Source organism: Aspergillus flavus, chromosome 3 (genome assembly GCF_009017415.1).
Source record: "Aspergillus flavus chromosome 3, complete sequence".
Taxonomy (NCBI): domain Eukaryota; kingdom Fungi; phylum Ascomycota; class Eurotiomycetes; order Eurotiales; family Aspergillaceae; genus Aspergillus; species Aspergillus flavus.
The window spans coordinates 4,066,054-4,089,471 of NC_092407.1; the positions used below are offsets into that span (position 1 = coordinate 4,066,054).

Below are 23,418 nucleotides of genomic sequence, written 5' to 3' on the forward strand. Positions count from 1 at the left end.
CACATACTTCCCTGCATCTGATTCCATGTTCCAATGGCCCTTTGAGGTCGCGCTTCCCCTACTGTCCCAGACTTCTGCAAAAATTTGCCAAAATTGACAGGGGTCTGGCTCATGACGGGTAGAAGATGCCTTTCGATGGACTTCAGCTGCATATATTGTAGGCTATGTGACACTTTCTGTGGTGCAGAGCATCCTCATGTAGGCATATCTGACCCATCCATCGATATTTAGTTCAAAAGCTAGCAGTGATCTCCTTAGCACCGCTGTGCAACAAATTCTCTCTGCGCCTATGTCATTCCTTACACTATCACCCACTCCAGTAGATGGATTGAAGGCTATCATTAGCTTTGATCGCATTTATATTCTTGACCAGGGAAGGTTGTTGCTATGGAGTAACCGACGGTTCTGTATGGCCAAAATTTCGTCTTCTAGCAGCTTTGTGATAAGAACGGGGATTGCGCGTGAGGATTTGTTTGGGTGTAGATAGAATACTGATACTTCTCTGGACATGGATTCTCTCCACTTTGTACACAGATCTACTATGAAAATATAGAAAATAACACCGAAGATAAATGAACCATAGGGCAAAACGCAGCAAACATGAATTGGAAAATACCAGTACGTCAGAAGGAATTCATCTCAATAAATATAAGCCACCTGCATCCCCAAATTTGTTTCTCTACGCCCTCATTCAATTCCTTGAAGCGTTCAGGTTGCTAAATGATTGAAGGGCGTGATAGTAGTCTAGATTTTATACACTATCTTTTCGCACTCTAATATGCTTGTTCATGCGCTGGTAATACTAAAATCCTTCACAATCCAAATACCCAAGCCCCAAGTCCATTTTACATTCATCAAATCTCAGGTGGCAAAACACAACGACTGCTTCCCATGATCGGCATAATTGTATGCTGGACAGTAAATTTGCTCGCTGCCCAATGGCACCACCTTCCTATAGTAAAGCAAATGATTTATTGGCAGTTGGGAAGATATCTACAAGAGTAGGGTTTGACAAACCCATGATGATGATGTCAAGTGCCACCAGATAAAAATAATTTTACAGTTCACGGGAGGGAGTTTAGTACCTTTAGTGTTCCCTCCCCGTTCCACCCTCAACGTTGGAACGTCCGAGCGACGAGTCCAGACCGTTGAGGCCAAGTCAAGAAATCATGTTTTCGGTTCTTTCTGGTCTTCTGATAAGCCAGCGATCGGATCGCTGGTGAGTTGTACTTGCAGCTCTGGGAACAGGGTTCAGGAACTGCCGTCCTTCCTTATCCTTTATATTTCCCTCCTCTTTTCTTTTTCTCTTCCCTTCACTTCCCCTCCAGCTTTCTCTTCTCTTTCTCGTTCTTGTTTTGCCACCCAACCCCTCCATCTCCTCCCTTCTTCCTTCATCCCATCTCACTTCTCTCCTCCCATATCATCCTCTGGCGAATCCCCCGGCCAGAATGGTCCTGATCGACAAGCATACCTACACCTCGAGGGAGGAGGAGCGATTAAAGGAGGATCGCGATCGCATTCGTTACTGGAAAAAATGGGGTCCGTACGTGGCCGAAAGGCAATGGGCAACAGGTAAGTTCTTCCTGGGCGTTTTCCCGCGCGTTCGTTGCGTGTTTCTCGCTTTGATTTCCGATGAGGGGCCGCGAAACTAATGACCTCATTCTCGGGATCCCCGCAGTTCGAGAGGATTATTCGTAAGTTCTTTCCCAATGCCTCTGATCTTACATTCTATGTCTATTTGATGCCCATTAAAAGCTATGAAATAAACTAATTGACATGGTTGGAAAGTGAAAATGGCGATGCGTGGAGCTGTAAGTTCTCTTTTGCCCGCCATTATCTTATCTGCCGCGTCCCGTTAACCCCAATTCGCGCCATAGACTTCTCTCATGAGCACGCTCGGTCGCGAACATATCGCTGGGGCGAAGATGGGATTGCCGGTGTCTCCGATACTCATACTCTGCAGAATGTTGCATTTGCTTTCTGGAACGAAAAGGAGTATGTCCCCTGTATCGTAGATTCCGACCACTGGCTCATTTATACAATAGCGATTTCCTGAAGGAACGTTTATTTGGCTTGTCAAACCCTCAAGGAAACCATGGAGAGAGTATTAAAGAAGCTCATTTCCACCTTGATAACACTCCGACGGTAAATACATCCAAAAGGGAAGATGTACATATTGCCCTTTCTGACCGCTTCATTCCAGCATTCCTACATGAAATACCTCTACAAGTACCCTCAGAAGAAGTTTCCCTACGAGGATCTCAGAGATGAGAATGCGCGCCGGTCGAGATTGGACCGCGAATACCAGATCCTAGATACCGGTGCTTTCGACGACAATCGGTACTGGGATATTTTCATTGAGACGGCCAAGGAGGACGATGACGAAGAGGAGCTCCTGTTTCGCGTTATTGCCTACAACCGAGGCCCTGAGCCGGCTCCCTTGCACATCATTCCCCATGTGTGGTTCCGGAACACCTGGTCCTGGGGCTACGAAGATCAATCTCATAAGCCTTCCATCGAAAAGGTCGCCCCCCTGACAGCCAAATCCTACCACAAAAAATTAGGTGAAAGATATGTACGGTTCTCCCCCTCCCCAGCAGCGGGAAGCAACCAGGAGGATGTCCTGCCAAAGATGCTATTCACGGAAAACGAGACGAACAACGAGCTGCTTTGGAAGTCTGAGAACGATCAGCCGTACGTGAAGGATGCATTCCATCGCTACATCGTCAACAACGAAAGAGACGCGATCAACCCTGAGAACAAGGGTACCAAGTTTGCTGCCTGGTACGCCTTCAATGAGGGTGAGGGAATTCCCCCAGGCGAGTGTGCTGTTGTCCGTTTCAGGCTGTCCCGAAAGAACCAGACCTTCGTTGACGAAGAGGAGCTGGATGACACTATCGAACAGCGTATAGGGGAGGCCGATGACTTCTACTATCACATCAGCCCCCTACCTATGAGCGATGACCTACGAAACATTCAGAGACAGGCATTCGCGGGCATGATGTGGACGAAGCAGTACTACCATTTCGTCTGGGATCAATGGGCAAACGGCGATCCTGCGATGATCCCGCCTCCCCCTGGTAGGAAGCATGTTCGAAACCAGCAGTGGAAACACTTATACATGGACGACATTCTTTCGATGCCCGACTCCTGGGAGTATCCGTTTTTCGCTGCGTGGGATACTGCTTTTCACTGCATCCCTCTCGCGATGATTGACCCCGAGTTTGCCAAGAAGCAGCTGGATCTTCTCACTCGAGAATGGTATATGCACCCCAATGGACAGCTTGCTGCATATGAATGGAACTTTGGCGATGTAAACCCTCCCGTTCACGCATGGGCCACGTTCCGAGTCTTCAAGATTGAGCGGAAGATGTATGGTCGGCAGGACTTAGATTTTCTCGAACGGGTGTTCCAAAAGTTGCTCCTCAACTTCACGTGGTGGGTGAACCGTAAAGACTCAGAGGGAAAGAATGTTTTCGAGGGAGGCTTCCTCGGCTTGGATAACATTGGGTTGTTCAATCGTTCCGAGCCTTTGCCCACCGGAGGCGTCTTGGAGCAAGCGGACAGTACTGGCTGGATGGCATTCTATTGTTTATGCATGCTCAACATGGCCTTGGAATTGGCTAAACACCGACGGATCTATGAAGACAGTATGTTGCACCTAGACACGTAGAGCTTGAAAAGGTCGACTAACGGTTACAGTTGCGTCCAAGTTCTTCGAGCATTTCATCCTAATTAGTGATGCTATGACCTTCAAATCGGGAGGCCAGGAGACCTCTCTGTGGAACGAGGAGGACGGGTAAGAATTACATTCGAAATTGAATAGGAATAAAATCTGATGTGACTTAGGTTTTACTACGATGCCATTTCTTACGGCGAGCCATGGACTCAACAGCTCCCCGTGAGGTCCCTCGTTGGCTTGATTCCGTTGTATGGAGTCCTCACGCTCGAGCCTGAATTGATCAACCAATTCCCTTCTTTCAAGCGCCGACTGGAGTGGTTCATTGAGAATAAACAAGATGTTGCCGAGCGTAACATTGCCAGCATGAAACGTCGTGGCAAAGGCGAGCGTCTCCTTTTGGCACTGGTCAGCAAAGACCGCCTAGAAAAGATCTTAAAAAGGATGCTCGACGAAACCGAGTTTTTGTCTGAACATGGTATCCGATCCATGTCTAAATACCATGGCGAGCATCCTTATTCGATGACGGTCAATGGTCAGGAGTTCCGTGTTAATTATGTCCCTGGTGACTCTGACAGTGCTCTCTTCGGGGGAAATAGCAACTGGCGCGGACCGGTCTGGCTGTGCGTCAATTTCTTGCTGGTCGAGTCGTTGCTGCGCTTCTACATGTTCTACGGCGATAAATTCCAGGTTGAATGTCCTACAGGGTCCGGAGAATATATGCATCTCGGGCAGGTTGCCGAGGAAATCCAACATCGGTTACAGCATTTGTTTGCCCGTAACGATGAAGGACGTCGAGCGGTACACGACAACTCGGACCTTCTCGACTTCGATGAGCACTGGAAAGATTACATGTGGTTCCACGAATTCTTTGACGGTGATACCGGACGGGGCCTTGGAGCATCTCACCAATGCGGCTGGACTGGTTTGATTGCCAAGATCATCCATGACACTGGGTAAGTGAACCAATCTAACATGCTTCGCTGTCAGCATAATCTAACTATATGTACAGAATCAATTGCCGCATTCCGCAAACCCCACGCTCCCCGTTTGCGGCGGCATCACACTACTTTGATGATATCTTCAGCCGTTCCCGACCACGCGGCAGCCGTCGACCTAGCGTCCGTCGATCGTCTACAAGTCGCTCTATCGGGAACCGAAGCGACTTTGAATCGGCCTTTGGCGACACCACAGGTGCAGAAAGTGTAGTCGACGATGAAGAAAAGGACCGCGGTGTGGACGATCATGTGTCGCATTTTGTAGAGAGTCAGTTGGAGCGGGTGAGAAGCCGGTTGTCAATGGGTGCATATGAGGATGAGTTTGAGACGCAAGCGGATCGGAAGCCGAATGGACATTGATTTGGTATCAAGACAGGATATGAGGAAGATATGCGCTGAGAGATTGTTGACATGTAATTACATACATGTGTTAATAAGTAGTAGAACCATATAGTTATAGAACCCTGCATTGACTTGTGTTTGGCAGTAAGTACATTGACAGCCATATGTAGATATTTATTCGTCATCCTATACCTTCTCTCTTTTTGTTTGAACTAGTTTAGTACCTGTAAGTACACCACGACATCGTAAAAGATGATACCAGGGAAGAAATATATATAAACGGATACATGCCAAGTAACCAGCGAAGAAATATAACCTAGCACCCCGATGATAAAGAAAATAAAAGTTGAGATTATAAAAAGAAACTCAACGAAACAACTCCCTCACATACATGAATCATATGTTCCTCCACTATATAACCCACACACAAACTCCACCACCTAGCTTCCCTACTACAAACCAAATCTCAGCAAGCAGAGAGAGAAGGAAAAAAGAAAGCCAGATACAAAAATCCTATCTGAAGATCATCTCTTGATTAAGAATACAAATAAGTCCCTTCCTAAGTTCTCTCATTGTTTGTATGAGTATCAGTATCTGTCTCTATGCCCGGGCAATTCGGCGATATATGTAGAAGATATTCCCTTATGAGTGATTTTCTAAGATGGTATCGGGTTCTAGCGAGGAGGTGTGGTTGTAGTGAAGTCTCATTTGGATTATGTCTGATTGAATAGTCCCCGTAGAGGATGTAGTGTGTAGTTCGAAAGTGTGTTTACGGTTATTTTATGGTTGTTTTACGTATATTCAGTGTGGGATGTATTGATTTGTGAGATGATGGCTTATTTTGGATTGAAGGGGCTTCATATAGACTTTATAGGGTTAATTAACTCGCTTTTGGGGGAATGCGGAAGGTGATTACAGAGGCCCTTATTTCGCTACTGTATACTGTACATATGCCACAGGAAGCCGATCAATAGGATATGTGCATGTCATGTCATGTTATGGGCAAACTGCTACTTTCGATACATTGGCCAAGGATGAAGGGAATAACTCAATTCTGTCTATCACTCAGATCGAGTCATGTGAAATGCCTCAGGTCCAAAAAGAAAAGGAAACAATAATCACTACTGGTCATGGTAGTAGTACGGTACATGGGTCGGAATCAGAGGTATATCTAATTTACAGGGCATCGGTGAGGGCCTTGTTCAGCTTGGCGATCTTGGAGGAAACGCTGAGGTCGATGGTGCGGTCACCGATCTCAACAACAAGTCCACCGACGAGGTCAGGGTTGACCTGGTTCCGTTAGCATTGAAAGCAACCTTCCATAATGGGAGGACGAGAGCTAAGTACCTTGGTGACAACCTTGAGCTTCTTGCCCTGGCTGAAGTGGGACTGGGAGACGGCCTTCTCAAGACGGTTGAGGGTCTTCTTGTCAAGCTCCTAGGATTTTCGTCAGTATGGGCTCAAGCCAATATCCTTCTGCACAGACGCAAGCAGAAAATGCAGATGATGGAGGGTTATATACCTGAGCGCTGGTGATGTTCAGGTCGATCTCACCACGGTGAGCACCCATCAGAGTCGCAAACTTCTCACAGACACCCTCCAACAGACCCAGGCGGTTGTTCTCAGCGAGGGTCTCAAGGAAGTTCTTGACAATGTCACCCTTGTCACCGGTGAGCTTCTGGAGCTCCTGGACGATCTGGGACTTGTCGGAGGCAGTCAGGGTGGGAGCGGAGATGAGACCGGTCAACTTGCGGTCGGCCTTGAGGACCTCGCCGAGAGCGGAGAGGGCCTTGGAGGTCTGCTCAAGGTTGGCGGACTTGGCGGAGGCAGTGAACTGTTTGTTGTTATTTGGTTAGTGACGGGTGTTCCAGCTTAGAACGTGGTGCTTGGGGGGTTCGGGGCTTCGGATTGAGGTGCAGTCTTCATGGCTCGGACGCGGTTTTGAGGGGATTTTCAACGCCTCGGGTCAATGGAAACCACAACAGAACCCGATCCCACCCAACCCATCCACCTCGATCGGTAAGGCACATACCAGAGCAGTAGCATAGGTTCCGTCAACACCGTACAGAGACACAGGAGGCTTGACCTCCTGGGCCGGGGTAGCGTAGGTCCTCAGGCCGTTGACAGCGGCAGTGCGAGGAACGGAGAACTGCTGGGTGGCACGCAGGCCGGCGCGGGCGAACCGAGTGGGCATCATTGTGACAGATATCTAAGAAAACCTCGAGGGAGTGGAGGAGGGAGGGTAGTGGATGCGAGACGGTGCGAACGTCGGTCGGAGAGGGGAGCAAATGGCCGGTGGTCGTGCTGAGATGGAGTTGAGTTGATGTTCCGTCCAACAATTCTCGCCGGTCACGTGATTATCCGCACACGCCGGGTTTTTCGGCTACCCTACAAAACACTTTTGACTATGGATAAGATCCTCATTCCGGACACTCTCAACACAACGCCGCTCATTGTGATTCTGGGAACCATCTCTTAATTAAAACAATGACAAAATGCTAAAACCCCCATCCAAACGCCGTCATTCAGTGCATTGGTTGATTGGAAACCGACCATCACCGCCATGCCCAATCTAGACCCTCAATTTGCCAAGTCAACCGAACAACTCCGTTAATCGCTCCGCAACATGCTTTCAACCAGATCCCCCAGCGGACCCCAGAAGTCTTTGCCGCTCGCCAGCCGATGCTCGTCGATAAACAGCACGTAGTGTTTGAAGCTTGTATTCAGATGCGGTTCGAGTCCCAGATGCACGATGACAGGGTAATGGTGGCAGTAGATGTGTGCGTATACCCGGTATAACCGCTTGAAGATCTGACGGATGAGGCTGGTAAAGGCTTTGGGGAACGGAACACCTGGTTTGCATTAGCGAAGTCACTCAGAGACTATGGCTATGGACATACCCAGTCGGCTGGGAAACATTTGTTCATTATCAATATTACTCTGAACCCAGCTCATCAGGTGTTCGATGTACTCCGGAGCAGACATCTTCGTTGGCCGCTTAAAGTGTTCTGAGTCTTGCCAAAGGTACTCAAATCTGTCTCTCGTGTCAGCCGTAATCCGGACAATTCCCAGGAAGGTTACGCACTCGTCTGTGGCTTTCATCTCCGGGCATGACTGAGGCGAACAAAACTCTGTAATAGAACCATAGAGAAGATTGATCTGATTGTAGAAATCCACCACTGTCGAAGGTGGTGTATTAGCGGCGCACGACAACCACCCAATCGCACTGGCGACGAGTTCGAGGGCTCACCATTAACTGCTAGCCACTCATTCAAGTCCTCTCCTTCAGGAAGCATCACAGCCTTTCTGAGACTCCCACTCCCCAATGTCGCCTCTGCGAACTGTCTCAACTGGTAACTGCTCGTGCCTTTGGCCGCCGATCGTGGCTTAAACGGCGCTCGTGTGCGCGCATTGCTGGGAGGGGTTAGTACACATGTTTCGTCTTTGAGTGCGCGCACAATCGGCGACAGGTAAGAAGGAGGTTCTTTGAGGGGGACATTTTTGTGATGAACCGAAGGACTCAGTGGGCGGGGCAATGGGTGAGATGATGTTGAAGACGATGGCGGGGCAAAGGGAGTAGTAGTGGTGGTGGTGGTGGTGGTAGAAGAAACAACAACAGGGGTAATGGGAACCGACATGGTGGTGATGAATGAAGCCATTCTTCCTTCTCCTCTCGGTCCTTCCTTTCTCTTTTTATCAATCCTCCAGATAACGCGCGCAAAAATGCCCCGCTATCCGACCTCCAAGCAATCGGATCTGTACTGATTTGCCTTTGTTGCGCTGGGCTGAAGTGTTGATGTGCGCGGCGTGGGTGATCGGGAATGCGCCTACATTCCAGAACCAGACAAGGTAGGTGTTAATCGTGGGTAAAGCGAGTGAGTGATGTAGGAGGGGAGAAATCTCACTTTTCACGGAAAATGCTATGGAATTGCGATTAAATCAATCAGGTGACGGTGCGGCTGAGAGTTCTCCAGCTAAGGAAAATCAAGAAGCGGTCAATCGAATTGGAAGCTCTCCGATCAACACAAGCTCAATTCCGTCATCGATCAAGGTTCCTTTTTCTCCACGATTTCGCCAGAGCGGAACCTCTAAGCGCCTGTGTTCCATGGATGCCGAAGGCACCAGTCATGGCCAATCCATGGGTTGCCCGGGTGACATCCACCGCTCCCTTCTCATGCAGCCACATTCAAGGGATGTATGGATGTATTTATTAGGAATGATTTAATGAATCATTTATATGTATAATACGGGAAAAATAGACGAAAGAAGAAAAACACAACGACATAAATAATATTGCGCTTCGTTACGAATGTCTTGCCAATAACGTGCATACATTTATTTACCCCTCGCATGAGGAGGTTATCTATGAGAGTCATTAAGAAAGGTAAACCGTATTTCCTTCCATACAGATAGAGACGGCAGGGGCATAACCGTGCTCACTGTAACATTATTTATATAGAGTACCCTTCATTCTCCTCGGGGAGTCTTTCTCGGACTGTCTCCCCATATACTGTAATAGGGATCGTAATCTCAAACGACTCACACCCGATGTTCTCTAAAGCATTCATAATCCGTCCCCGGTCGTCTTCATGCACGGTTTCGAGTAATGTAGCGCCAGACGGGCCGACTCCAGAGTCAGCGTGCATGTTTGGCGTCACAAACTCAAACCGTAGTTCCCACTCATGGTTGACTCCAGTAGTTAATATCGTAGGAGTGGCAGAGATGGGGATAGCAGGGCTAAAGACGACTCGCGTGGAATACAGGGTGTTTTCGAAGAAGGAAGCATGTACTTTTCGAGTGGCACGGCGGATACTTGCGCCAGACCGCACTGCTAATGACCCAGTCACTTTCTCCGATGTCTCTAGCGTGGCCCGAACCGCATAGCAGGGAAGCGCGGTACCGGCAAAGTTCACCGTAGCAATGATGGTTTCCCCTAAACGATGAGCTGGTCGATTGAGCACCACAACGGCAATCCGATGCCCATTGCGTGCAATCTCAAATCGATTGGGGCTGCGTGACGAGTTAAGAGCCTGGTTGCTTCGCAGAATCGCGAGATCAATAGCATCCTTGCAGGACAGCGGGCCCAACGACAGGTCGTGGCTTGGGCGCTTTTCAAGAGGAGTCTCGGGGGGCTGTAGAAGAGCACCTTGGGAGCGTTGTTCGAGAATATCATCCACATAGCCTAAGAACTCAGGCGCTGAGTTCCACGTGGTACCGCTGATACTCTTGGATTTGGTAGATGGCGGCGGACTCGGCCCAACCTTCTGTACTCTTGCTTCATCTCGGAGAAGCACATAGGGGTTCATCAAGTCATGGCCAAGGATATCCCCTTGACCTACAATGAATTAGTTGCGCCAGATAGAGAGGAACTAATGAGCCAGAGGGAGATACTTACCATCCACGCCGCTAAATACCCGGAACGGTATAGTAATGCGGTTGACACGCTGCGGTTCATTCCGGACACTTGGTCGTTGTGTGCCAATGACTAGGTTATAGGAGATCTTTATAGCCTTTCCTTTGTGGCTCGCTGGGAGGCCACGCGGTAAAGTGAAGGAAAAGGAGTAGGATTGCTCTTCTCCGGGTGCTAGCCGGAGATCCACAAAGAGAAGCGACTGGGATGTGGATAGTAACGGTATCGATCGTGATGAGGTGACACCTCGCATATCGCGTAGACCATCAAGCTCATTGTTGGAAAGTAGACCGTTAATGGACTCCTCTATTGCGTTCCATTTAAACGCGCCCCAGAAACCACCTCCTTTACGGTTCTTGTCGCTGCTTGCGGCGCTTCGTCCATTGGACATACCGGCAGCATTCCCTTGGTCACCCACTACGCCTTTCCTCTTGACTTCCTCAAAAGCCGATTGGTTGATCAGTGAGCCATCCACTGTAAATGATGCGCTGATCTGGGCATAACCCATGAGCAACGTCTGACCGTTGGGCAGCCAGGCCGCAGAGTCAACGCTGGACATGTGTCGTCCGTGTCGAGAGACAGGTGTTCGTGGGACTGTCATAGAGTAGTTCGTGTATTCCGACTGCAAAGTTTCCGAGGAATTATTCCCGACAGAGTAGAATTCGCCGCTGCTTCTATGGCTTCCACTCAAACTCGACGTCGACATAATCTTGGTGAGCTGCGGCAAGTGACCTGGCGCAGCTAAGGCAGAGGACTCTTTACCATTCGGCTTTGCTACCGTTACTGCGTTGCTATGCTCCCCAGCCGGTATTGTTGGTGATGCGCCGGATCGATGGTTGCTCGTGTCGCTCGCGGGAGGTGGGAATTTGAAGTCCATTGGAGGTAGTTGAGGTCGACGCGCAGGCCCCCGCAGTGATTCGGCTGATTTGATCGGGCTCATCGTACCAGATCTAGAACGACTAGCCCTGGCCGCCGCGTCCACATCGACTCGTAGACTTTGCGGAGAGACGTTCATGGGCGATTCAGGAGGTGGGACACCCCGCGTGGTATGACGTCCACCTAGGTTGCAGTCACTGTCAGTGCAAGTTACGAGATATCGAGGGCCGATGCCAAAACAAGCGACATACCCTTAGGAAATATGTCATCATAACCTTCGAATCGCTTTGGTACCACCTGCAAACTTGCAGAACGCCCATGCCCTCTGGCTGGCCTTGAGCGGGTGAAGGGCGAAGACGTCTTGGGGGTCCTATCCCCACCTCCTTCACTATCAATTGATAATATCGAAATGGAGCGCTTATGCTTGTGACCGGGGGGTGGGCCATTGCGAGGCGTCGCAGGAGGCGGAAAGCTATGGGAACCGACCAATGGTGAACTTAACGATGAGGAAACGCGATGGGATGGGCTTCTCCTCGAGAAGGTCGTGGAGGATCGGCGATTCGGGTTGGAAAATAGATTTCTCGGCGATTTCAAGGAGAAGAAGGAGTCTGAGTGAGGCGTGCTACTGCCCGGTCGAGACGGTTTCCTTTGAGGTGAGAGTTGTCTGCCATTGTTGCTCTCTACGTTTCCCTCCGCAACGTTCTTGAAGGTTATTGTACATTCCACATCTTCACCGGCGAATATTGTCTGATCTTTCCATTTCACAAAGACTTGGATGTCCGACGGCATGGCGATGGTCGGAAGGTGACCATATGGGCGGAGAAAAGCAGCAGGAAGCAAGAAGCTTGGGGTAAACGGTGGGTACCAGCAGCCGCCACCAGAGGGTGTCCGCTTCTCCTCCGTTTAACGCCGCCGATGTGGTAGATGAATAGGATATGTGGGGGAAACAATTGACAATAGCCGTTTATGGCATGCTATCAAATTGGATGAGGCATCGTCAGTGAGAGAAGGAGAGGAATGATAAAAAAAAAAAGAAAAAAGAAAAAAGAAAAAGAAACTGCGTGAATGAATGGGCCAGAGTCGCGTTGCATGCACCTTGTCGGCCAAATCAACTGAGAGTATCCGTAACTGTCAGACGCTTTAGAGTTAGCGTCCTTTATGGTCCACTGGGGACTTTTCCATTTTTTTAGTCGCCTAAGTTGGGGTGTATATGGCAAGAATTTAAAGAAATGCTCCGGATGAGGTGACTTTATTTTAATTTTTTTTTAAAAAAAATTTTCCCCCTATTGTTTTATAGGTGTACAAATGAATAAGAAACCAATAGGGCTTGTTTTACGTGATACAGAAGAATCACTTGGTAAAACCAATCTCCACACAAGGAACACATTAATTATAGAGCCAAGTAATTCAGGAATTCTGCACAATGCGAGCAATTCCAAGAGACCACGGGGTGAGGGGAAAAGAAAAAGACAAAGACAAAGAACAAAAACAGAAATTAAAAATAAGAAAGGGAGGAGAGGGAATAAAAGAGAAACAGTCACAATATAATTTTAGGTGTTATTATGTACTATTAGCAATATATATGTCTCTTCAATACGCACAATGCTTTATGGTTCTCTGAAACATAGCGACAGATTACTCCGACGGTTTGTTGCCTTCTTCGCCCTTACCATACAGTATGTTTGAATCGTCTAAGGCCTCTGTGCGTTTTGTTTTCGGTCGGAGACCTAGCTCCGATAGATGACTCCAGATTCGATCATGCCGCTTCTCCCATCGCTTGCGCCGGTCTTCCATTTCTGTCTCGGAAGGACGCCATTTGCTTTTTAAAATACGTCTGATAGCTTCCGGTGATACCTGGAATTGCTCGGCAAGGACAGGAGTCGTAAACTTGTCCGGAGCTACGGCATGTAAGTGGCGGATACCCTCAAGAGCGTCGGGCGAAAGCTTTTTAGATGGATTCCATCCCTCCTTGAATTTCTTCTTCAAGGCATCTTTTTGGATTTGCCAAGGCTCTTTTTTCTTCTTGGGTTTGTAATCCGGGGAGGCTCGGTCACTGCGTACATGTTTCTTATCGCGAGAGGATTTAGCTGAGGTTGCATCAGGTTCTGTTTGTGATGAGGCAAACTTCGCCTTCTTCGTCTTTCTCGTAGGTTTATCTGGGTCCCGCCGATCACGATTGACTGCTGCATCTTTTGTAGGAGCTCCAACAATAGAACCGTCCTCAGCGGCATCTAGCTGTTCTGAACTTGATTCTGTGATGATCGGTTGCGAAGATGGTTGTGGGTTCATGTGCGATCCTGATTGGGAAGCAAGTAGCCTCGAGAGGGAAGCAAAGCTCCGGCCATTGTTGAAACGGTTATGGGAGTAAGACACCTGGCGCAGAGAGACGGGGCGGGAGGAATGAAGCTCAGAGGCAAACTCGGAGCGATAAATGTTGCGCAGAAGGGTAGGTAGAGCTAGTCTAGCAGAGCTAGCACAGAAGACTGCCATAGCTAAGTCTCTTCAAATAATTATAGAGGAGCGAAGAGAGACTGTTGCCGATCTTTGACCTGAAGAAATTCGATAGCAGAGGAATCTGGAAAAGATCCAGAACAGTTTCCACCTCAGGCAATAGTGATAATCACGTGATCTTATCGGAAAGCGATAAGAATGACGTTGGATTTTAGGGAGAGAACACAGAGTATACTAGTAGATACAAAGGGATCCATTAATGATTCTGTCACGGAAAAACAAGTTCAGTCCCTTTGCTAAGCGCAAGGCTAATGTATATGATTCACAAATGGAGCTCTGTGGAGGCCTAACTAAGTAATAGTCCCTGATCTATAACATCAATTTAGTACTTACTGCCGCGAGACTGTGAACCCTAGATTTCTATAGTTCAGCGCTCTCGTCATTGTTGCTTGCCATAGGTGAGCTAAGAGATATAATCATAACTTAAGCTCGCCGGTATTGCTCGAAAACCCAAGGCCATCAAACACGCGCCAAGTGTTTATACAGGTGCTGCCCAGCTGTAAAATAGTGAACGTATAGCTACATTTTGTGTCCCCTATCATCCTTCAACAGCTGTCCTTACATAGAGAAGCGCTGGAGTGTCGCATGCCTATGGTGGAGAGGATTCTTTCACCCCCCTTTATAAAGATTCGAAGGGGGCTTTGTTTAAGCTGAGGATTCCCTGGGTTACCATTTTGGGAAGAGCGATTGGCATCTCCACATCCGATATGAGACTAACCAGAAGACTAGACCACTTGGTGCTCTGTGACTGATCCACAAGGGGAGTTCAACCGCTTGGTGCCCAGCCAAACATGCTCCTTTTTTTTCTCTCTCTCTTTTCCCTTTTTTGGTTATTCTTTTTGTGTTTTTCATTTTCGGATCTGGGTTCAAACTTGGCCAATTTCCCTCTTCCCTACCGGAGGATTTCCCGTATGTATGGAGGTGACCCTTCATTTAATTTGCTTCTTTCCAGATGAACTTAAAATCGGCGGTACTCGCCCAAAGGAGTTTAGGGTTGTCATTTCCCAAATAAAGAACAAGAGGAAGTCTCATTCAAGTAAATGATCTCCCTTTTAGTTGATGGATCTTAAGATACCCTTAGCTTGAGAGCTAAAAGGTTCGTTTCTTTCCCTCTGTCAGATCCTCTCTCTGCGCCAAGGGTTAAGGGCTGAGAGAGGTTCGCCGATCACTCATTTATTCATTTATTCGTCATTCTTCTCGTGAGTTGGTTTCCTTGGGATTTTCTCCGCCCGCTGGAATGCCGCAAAAACACGTTGTTTACTGACGGACATACGCAGTTGTGCTCTTTCTTCCATTCATTTTAGCTTCATTTTTATCTTCAATATCTCCTGCTTTGGCTAATCTCTCTTTTTGCCTTTTTTCTTTTCTTCCCTCTTTCTCCCTTCCCATTCCAACCTATTGGTCGTTCCTTAATAACCGGTCCACATCGACTGAGCTCTTGGGCTCCCCGAGCTCGGCCATTCCTTCACCCCTCCCACATTTGTGCTATCGCCCACAAAACGCCTCTCCTGCCAATTTCAGTCTATCATTACTATAATTGAGAGGCTTGCTGCTGCAAAACACGAAAACATATCCTTACCTATTCGTTTACTCTACTTCTTCCGGTTGCGAATCACTGAATGGCACCGAAATAACTTGTTAGAGCTACCAGCCGAAGGCGCGACTAAAACCCTAGTCGAGACATACGTTTAATATTCGAGTCTTTATTCATAAAAGGTTTTGAGTGATTGTGACCAGATTCATCCCGAACTGGTCATGGCGCACAACTCGTTGAACGTGAAAGGCAAAGCAGTTGGCGCAGCCTCGTCCCTCCGAATCACTCCTACCAATTCTCCAGGCTTAAGACCCCCGCGGACTCCCAACAAATCGCCGCAACACCAGGCAACTTTATCCCTACAGACTGTGATCGGGACGACTACAACTACTCCCCATGGATTTTCCAGTCACGACCAGAGCAAATCGTTTGCCATTTGCGCTGGTTCAGCAGCCATCCTAGCTGAATTAGACGAGGCGGGCAATGTGAATCAACGCTTCTTCCGAGCACGCCCCTCCGCCTCGAGCGTCCACCCCGTCACTTCGTTCTACCATCAATCTACTCCTCCAAGCACGCCAGATACTCGCGCCAGGCCGTTATCGGGCGTTAAACCCACGGCGCATAGCGCTATTCCCAACGGCTCACCGGCGAATGAATTGGCAGAGAGTAACAGCAGCCGCGCCTGGTCCTCACGAGAAAGAGTAAAAGCAGTCACAAGCGTTTCCATTAGCCCAAATGGGAGATTCCTTGCTGTGGGCGAGGTGTGTGGCGCAAAGTCCCATTTGACCAATAGTACAAGGTTTACTGATTTCCTTCTAGACTGGATATGGGCCCAGAGTCTTGATCTACTCAACCGCAAAAGACGCCCCTTCAGACGTTCCACTGTCAATCCTTACTGAACATACCTTCGGAGTCCGCGGGCTTGCTTTTAGCAGTGACTCACAATACCTAGCTACGCTTGGTGACACCAATGACGGCTTTCTGTTTGTTTGGTCAGTCAGTCTGAAAAGCGGCGCCGCAAAGCTCCATTTGACCAACAAATGCACGTCTTCGATACGGGACATGTGCTTCATGGGCCAAACTTTGATCACGTAGGTCTTTCGAGACAATTAGATGACATGACAGGAGACTAAATCATATTTAGGGTGGGAGTTCGACACGTCAAAGTCTGGAGACTGCCAGAAGCAAGACCAGCATCGCCTACTAAGACTCGTCATAACATGGAATCCGCCCCTAGTTCGCCTAGTTTTGCTCCGCGAGCGCTATCTGGAAGAAACTGTTTACTGGGGTCTTTGGCAGAGAGCACGTTTACAAGCGTGGCAAGTATTTCTGACCGTGAAGCCGTGATAGGCACCGATACGGGTGCACTGTGTTTTCTCAGTGATGCAGAGGGTTCTCAAAAATTAACTCTGGTAGAGAACGTGGGTTTCAGCATCACCTCCTTGATGCTGGACTCGGATCGTTCCTGTGTATGGGCTGGCGGTCGAGGCAGGCGAATGCAGAGATTCCCATTTGAGGTTCTACGATCATCTGCTGCCCCCTTATCGCCCGGCCTTTCTGAAGCTTCCTCCGAGGAACATAAATGTAAAGGGCCTGCTATCACATGCATGGGATCTCTGACGACCCATATGGTTACAGTTGATACGACCAGAGCCATCCATATCTACCCGTTTGATGCTATGGAGGATGAACAGAGCCATGTGGAGACCACTATGCCTGCTCATCGAGATGCTGTGCTTGGGATCGGCCGATTGAAAGTACCGAATGACTTGGAGGCCGACTTCTTCACGTGGTCATGTAGGGGCACAATAAACTTCTGGGACACTCATGGCAAGTGCCGGGATTCTCGAGTCATCCCTTTGGAGGAAGTTCCGGGTGTAGATGAAGAATCCTCAAATGAATTGAGGGTGGTGAGGACCAGTGATGGGACGAATGTGTTCGTTTCTGGCGATAAACTCGGTGTGTTACGAGTGCTAGAAAGACAATCTTGGAAGTGCCTGGATCAAGTCCGAGCTCATGGAGCCGAAGTCACTGATATTGCGCTGAGCGCAGCTTTCGACTCTTGTCTCATCGCCAGTTGCGGTCGTGACCGCATGGTACAGCTTTTCCAGATAACGGAACACCGCCTAAAGTTAGTCCAAACGATGGATGACCACGTAGGCGCTGTGGGGAAGGTTCTTTTTATTAACGATGGTGAAAACCTTCTCTCATGCTCTGCTGATCGCACAGTACTGATCAGGGAACGTGTTACCCGGGAGGCCGATGACGGTATTTCTATTGCTTACATGATTTCCAAAGTCATAACATTGAAATCATCCCCGGTGTCTATGGCCTTGTCCGCAGATGACGCAGATGTCCTTGTTATATCCACTGCAGACCGATGTATACACCAATATGAGATCCCGTCCGGTCGCCATCTGAACTCTATCCGAGCTGTCGATTCCGATTCAAATGATGCGGTGGTAATGGGTGCATTGACAGTAGCTGGGGAAATCTTGGGACACAGTCCTAAGCTACTAATAGGAGTGGCCAGCACTGATAAGTCGATACGTGTCTATGACTTGGACCGAGGTGTATTGCTCACTGGCGAATTCGGCCATACCGAGGGTGTCAGTGATGTGCAGTTGCTGGAAAGGAACCCTGATCCGTCCAGCCGAACCGTTGTACGCACATTGATAAGCTCAGGCATTGATGGTGTTGTGATGATGTGGAACATTTCGGTGCAGCCCCTCCAAGCGCAAGAAATCACAAGAACCACGTCAAAGGAAGACGATGAGGGTGCCAAGGAGATGACCCTTACCAGACCTCCTATACGGAAGATCTTATCTAAGAATGAGCTTGCCGAATTTCGACATGAGCATGGGACAGGGGCCTCCACCCCGACGCGTGAGCAATCTCCGCCGCTCATACGTAAACTGTCAAAACTTTCTCTTGCGCCCTCATCTACTAAGAATGGAGATACTACCCCAGCGACACCGACACCAGCATCAGCACGCCCCAGCTCGCGATTAGAGAGGTCGCGTAGGACACCGTCACCTCCCAGTCCCAAGTCAACCCCCGCGAAAAAGACCAGCCACCTAAGCCACAACAATCACCGCTCACCACTAGACATTCGATCCCGTACTAGGTACGGCGGGAAGACTGAGTTTGGCAGCCTTAATATGTCTACCGAACAAGTGTGCCGTACACTGCGAGCTTACAGAAAGAAACTTAATGGGACCAAGGAGAATCTGCCCTCTCAAAAAGACCTGGAGCGGGAACTCGGTCTTACGCTACGCGCTTTACATTCTCGAACAAAAGGCTGTGACGGCACTGAAACGGAGACCGACAGTAGCGGGAAAGAAAATGAGAACTTGAACACAGGAGTAACCTCGGTTCGTAATCTCGATATTCAGGTCCCTCCTTCACCTCCTAACTTGAGTCAGAAGCAATCCACGCCTTCTTCCAGGAGTCACTCGACTGAAGGAGATGTGGAGGGATGAAATGTACTTCATGTCGAATTTTTACACCATAGAACGCGTTTTACAATTTTTGTCTTCACTTTTTCTACGGTGCATCTTGTGGGCTGTGGAAACTTCTATATCGGACCGGGTACTACCAATCTCACCCTGCATGGGAAAAGCGAAGGTTACTTTATTTTGGGTTACTTATGTCAAAGAGTGATCTTCACTAGCATTGCGGGTGTTTAGCTGATCTTCTTTTTTCTTTTCTTTTCCTTCTTTGTCTTCTAATTGGTTCTTTAGCAGGTCCAGTGGAGTCTTCGGTGATGGCGTTCTATCTTTTCAAATCTCTTTATTTTTATCTTTATTATATTTCTTTTTCTTTTCTCCTGCTTTTCTAAACTGATTGAACTTGCAACCACAGCCCTTTGTCCTGTTGGTAGCTTGAAATATTCCTGTCATCGCTTTCCCTCTGCGTTTTTTTTTTTTTTTTTTTTTTTTTTGTTTTTCACTTCCCCTCCTTCTTTTGTATTCCCTCTCTTTTGGCTTCACCGACCCCCTTCTTTTACTTCTCTTGCTCGAGTTGAAAATGATACCCAGTATTTCCAACGGGCGGTGAAGAAGCCTTGTTGATCGCAAGCCCCCTAAACCCTGAATTTTTATTGACGGTGTTTTTCAGACACTGCGCAGATCTGAATGAAGCCTGTTCGACATTATAGTAATGTTCGTCCCCTATAGAACGGGTAAACAAGTTTCTTGATTCACTTGTATTGAACACGAGCATCTGGGCTTCCTATCTTCCAACCCTGCCATATTCGCTGAGCTTTTAAGCTCTCAGTGACTGCATGATAACCCCGAACCTTCTTAGCGTGGGAATGCATTTACCGTGGCACCATTGTCGGTAATTCCTACAGTGAAGATAAGGAACTGCCGAGTCTGTTTATCGGCAGTCTTATCTCCGCTCTCACTCCTCCGGATCACGCTCTGGGAGATATGCTATGATACCATTACACCTTACTACGACCGAATCCAAAGACAGAAGGGTGGGACATGCTTTATAGAATGAAATGGTCAATAAGCTACCACCATGATATTCACTGCCTTGGCTTTGATTGACCATCAAATTCTGGGAAAAGACATTACTTGAGAAGAACTTGACCCGCGAACACCTACCCGCATAGGAAATGTGGACGCTGATCGTTGTCTATACCCACCTTTCCTTTCCGTTAGTCACAACCAACAAAGGCTATTGTGTGGTGACGAGAAGCCGATAGGTGCTATGGTGCACGATAGGGTGACGGTCAAGAGCATGGCCGAAATTCAATGAGGAGTAGTCGCATTGAGTCTGACCCACCACCACAATTACCAAGCATATAAATGCAACCCGAGCCGTCATGCGGAGAAACTATTCAACTCCCATACCTGAGACTCAAACACCCCTTCTGTGAAGATGTGGCCGACTCGCTCTCTTTCTTCTTTGTTCTTTCTTTCCCTGGCCCTGGGCTCACCTGTCAGCCAAACTGAAAAAAGATATGCTATCCTGGATAACGACTGGGGGGCAGTCAGCTTTCTTCCATTTTTGATCGCTCTCAAGAACGACGTCCAGGTTCTGGGGTTAATCTCTGGTGAGCTCAGCTCCTCATGTTTTCTTATGCAGTACCAGCCACTGCTCTAACACTCTTCAAGACACGGCCAATTCGTGGCAGCGTCAATGCGCATATCATGCGCTAGCCAACCTAGAGGTCGGGAACCTCAGCTGCATACCAGTCTATGCGGGCGCCACCTATCCCTTAATCAATACACCAGAGCGTTTCCAGGCATGGGAAAGCGTGCATGGCAAACTCCCCTGGGAGGGCGCTTTCGCTCTAGAGAATGCAACAGCAGAAGCACTCGGTAATGACCCAACATCAGGGGATCCAAATCGGATCGTCAAGCCCGCATTTATTGAGGGATTTCCAACTACTAAGATTAACCACTCCACATCTGCTGCAAACTTCATGGTTGAAATGGTCCACAAATATCCGCATCAAGTCTCCATCTACTCCGCCGGAGCATTGACCAACGTCGCCTTAGCAGTGCGAATGGATTCCGATTTCGCTTCCCTGGCTAAGGAACTGGTCATCATGGGAGGATACGTGGATGTGAACATGTATCAGGTCACAGGTGATTATTTGCAGGCGGACATCAACTCCGATGTAGGTGTATTGACCCACTCTCCCATAATGAACCAACTTATATCAACTACAGATCAACCTGATGGTCGACCCGGAAGCTGCGAAGATTGCTCTCAATGCAGAGTTCCCCGAGATCGTTATTGCCGGAAACGTGGCCAATCAGGTGCAGTCGACACAAGAGTACCTCGATGAGGTCTACACGGTCAAGAATGAGTATACCAAGCTCTTCCATGATCACTATGGCACTGAATTTCCTTTCTGGGACGAGACTGCGGCCGCCCTCATGGTTGACCGGTCTCTTGCTACTAACACCACTACTGGTAAGTGGGGTGTCTGGGTTCCGCATTGTTCAACTGATGGTGACATTACTAACTGGAGTGTAGCCTATATCGATGTCGATATCTCTTATGGAAGTCCTAATTACGGAAACATCCATGTCTACCAGGCCATGTTAAAGCCACCGGGTGTGCGCAACATCACCTATGTCAACCGTATCGATGGTGCGAAGCTCAAGGACATGATGAAGCAGGCTATGTGGAAGCCTCCCACGTGTTCTTGAGTGGATGTCCTTTGCCATTGCTATCTTAAGGTATGACAGTACTTATCTTGAATATATGTATAGAATGGATCGACGCCATGAGGTCACAGAGACTTTTTGTATGACAAATGTTGCCGGAGTAGTACTTTCAAGCTTTAATTAGCCGCACATATAATGTATATATTCTAGACCAAATAGAAGATCTTGCTTTAAGAAGGAGATGTCAAGGAGGTGCAGTAAGCCCACGGTTACCCATTAGATAACACTAAATCAATCCACGTACAGCGTCAGAACAACATCTATATATGATTCATACAAAACCATATCCTTAGAGAAGAAATACCTCGAGAAGACCTGTATTCCTGGAGTGGCATCATAGACAAACACTGAACTGGGTCACCATCGTCACCAAGCTATCGACCCTGCAGCGACTTCCATGCATTGCTAGCTACTTCGGCTTGTAATTTTCGGAGTCACATCCGTGTACTTCTTCATCTTCGTCTTTGTTAACCATAACAAACCCTCTCACCGCTGCCTTTGCAGCTGGGAGGTCTTCTAATGTCGCCCAGGCATAACCTTTGTATTATCAGGAGTCTTGAAATGTTGCAGGTGCTAGGTGCTGTCCCACTTCCGCCAATGTCGGGCTTATGCGTACCTGCTCTGGATCTCTACAAGGCAAGCCCGAATGGATAAGCATTCATTTTCTACATCAACGCCAATATCACTCTCTTAACTCTAGTACTTACACGGTGAACAAACCGAGCCCTACGTTCTTAAACAAATATATCTGCTTTGCTCGAATATCTTCGTGCTTTGGATTTACACTAGGACAAGAACTCTCATAGGTGGCCTGAACTATTTAGTATCCAGGAAATGGGCCACAGAGTTACAGACAATGAACAATTCCAAACAAGGAAACTTCTTCAAGCCTATACTTCACTAATACGAAACAAGCCAGCACCTGTCATATCAGACAAAGGATTGCTCTGTATCAGGAGAAGTGTATCTGAGTTCGAAGACACATCACTAGCTTCTGAGCACCCACAAGGCGAGTCCACACCTCTTACTATACCGGCCCTGTGATCCACCTGGGCTAATCTCCGAAATAAAGACGAGAAAACATTGCTTCCACTGTATCGCTCAAGTCTTGTTCAAGGGACTAGAGTCTAGGGTACCGGTGATCATGTGCTGAGTGCTGGTGTATATCTTTCAATTCTCCATGAGACATGGCCTGCCATGTGAAGTTGAGGTGTGATCTGATCTGACCCTGTCTAGTAATTACTGTTCTTGGATGTCTATCTTTGGAAAGATGTGCTGTGTCTGGTGGGTAGTGTGAACTGATATGTTGCAGGACTAGGTACATACAATGGTAGTATGAGAAAGTAATCTGTTGTGGACAAAAGGACAGTAACTACGGGTGGTAAGACGAAGGAATAACTTAATAAAACAAATGCGCTATCGGAAGGTGAGAAGGGGAAAATTAGGGAGACATGTAATTGAGGGCCATGCTTAAATCTTTAGTTGCAGCGTCGTATGTTATTTTGCCTGAAAAAGCACAAGTTGTGCCTTGTAATACTTGAATAAAAGTAGGTTGTTGATTGAGGAAAAATTACTATTTGTGGGTGAGACCAGTTGTAGAATGTACAGAAACTCATAGAGGACCACTGAGCATGGGGCTGCAGTAAGAATGTATCTGACTACGTAGCATCTTGTTTAAACAGTCGGGGACTGGGCTGTATGATGGAGCTAAGGGGATGGTGGTCATTATTGTAGGCAAGGGGTAGACTAAGCAGTGCAAAGGATGTGGTGTAAAGAAATGTGGTGTATGTCGAGAGCCTATAGTTAGAAGTGCTGGAAATTTTCTTTCTGGGGGTTGGGGATATTACGGGATGTGTGTCGTGTCTTCGAGAATTGGA

General features: G+C 48.0%; 7 protein-coding genes across 7 annotated transcripts; 3 read left to right on the plus strand and 4 right to left on the minus strand.

Moving 5' to 3' along the window:
- Positions 1–15: 15 nt before the first annotated feature.
- Positions 16–5,257, plus strand: F9C07_2282499 (Six-hairpin glycosidase-like protein). Its single transcript, XM_071510563.1, has 9 exons — positions 16–1,572; positions 1,679–1,694; positions 1,789–1,811; positions 1,878–1,995; positions 2,046–2,145; positions 2,204–3,650; positions 3,703–3,799; positions 3,850–4,635; positions 4,692–5,257. Exons 1-9 carry the CDS (start codon positions 1,449–1,451, stop codon positions 5,035–5,037), a joined length of 3,057 nt encoding a protein of 1,018 aa, XP_071365228.1. The 5' UTR covers positions 16–1,448; the 3' UTR covers positions 5,038–5,257.
- Positions 5,258–7,333, minus strand: F9C07_2282500 (ATP synthase delta subunit-domain-containing protein). Its single transcript, XM_041291300.2, has 4 exons — positions 7,052–7,333; positions 6,542–6,853; positions 6,367–6,456; positions 5,258–6,309 (listed from the first exon to the last, which is right to left on the minus strand). The coding sequence occupies exons 1-4, from the start codon at positions 7,214–7,216 to the stop codon at positions 6,196–6,198; spliced, it is 681 nt and encodes a 226-aa protein (XP_041145141.1). The 5' UTR covers positions 7,217–7,333; the 3' UTR covers positions 5,258–6,195.
- F9C07_2282501 (Rgp1-domain-containing protein) lies at positions 7,334–13,889 on the minus strand. Its single transcript, XM_041291302.2, has 4 exons — positions 11,557–13,889; positions 10,415–11,488; positions 8,105–10,354; positions 7,334–8,053 (listed from the first exon to the last, which is right to left on the minus strand). Exons 1-3 carry the CDS (start codon positions 12,092–12,094, stop codon positions 9,471–9,473), a joined length of 2,496 nt encoding a protein of 831 aa, XP_041145143.1. The 5' UTR covers positions 12,095–13,889; the 3' UTR covers positions 7,334–8,053; positions 8,105–9,470.
- On the minus strand, positions 7,630–8,657 carry F9C07_2066968 (Mob1/phocein; the record flags this gene model as incomplete). The annotated part of the gene is made up of 4 exons (XM_071508721.1): positions 7,630–7,871; positions 7,920–8,053; positions 8,105–8,198; positions 8,270–8,657. The coding sequence occupies 4 exons, from the start codon at positions 8,655–8,657 to the stop codon at positions 7,630–7,632; spliced, it is 858 nt and encodes a 285-aa protein (XP_071365229.1).
- Positions 12,941–13,795, minus strand: F9C07_7435 (required for respiratory growth protein 9, mitochondrial; the record flags this gene model as incomplete). The annotated part of the gene is made up of 1 exon (XM_041285505.1): positions 12,941–13,795. The coding sequence occupies one exon, from the start codon at positions 13,793–13,795 to the stop codon at positions 12,941–12,943; it is 855 nt and encodes a 284-aa protein (XP_041145144.1).
- F9C07_2153330 (uncharacterized protein) lies at positions 13,890–19,290 on the plus strand. The gene is made up of 5 exons (XM_071509247.1): positions 13,890–15,015; positions 15,094–16,111; positions 16,170–16,441; positions 16,495–18,724; positions 18,776–19,290. The coding sequence occupies exons 2-5, from the start codon at positions 15,572–15,574 to the stop codon at positions 18,830–18,832; spliced, it is 3,099 nt and encodes a 1,032-aa protein (XP_071365230.1). The 5' UTR covers positions 13,890–15,015; positions 15,094–15,571; the 3' UTR covers positions 18,833–19,290.
- Positions 19,291–20,240: 950 nt separating this feature from the next.
- On the plus strand, positions 20,241–21,523 carry F9C07_7437 (inosine-uridine preferring nucleoside hydrolase; the record flags this gene model as incomplete). Its single annotated transcript, XM_041291327.1, has 4 exons — positions 20,241–20,415; positions 20,477–20,985; positions 21,038–21,284; positions 21,348–21,523. 4 exons carry the CDS (start codon positions 20,241–20,243, stop codon positions 21,521–21,523), a joined length of 1,107 nt encoding a protein of 368 aa, XP_041145146.1.
- Between the last annotated feature and the right edge of the window lie 1,895 nt (positions 21,524–23,418).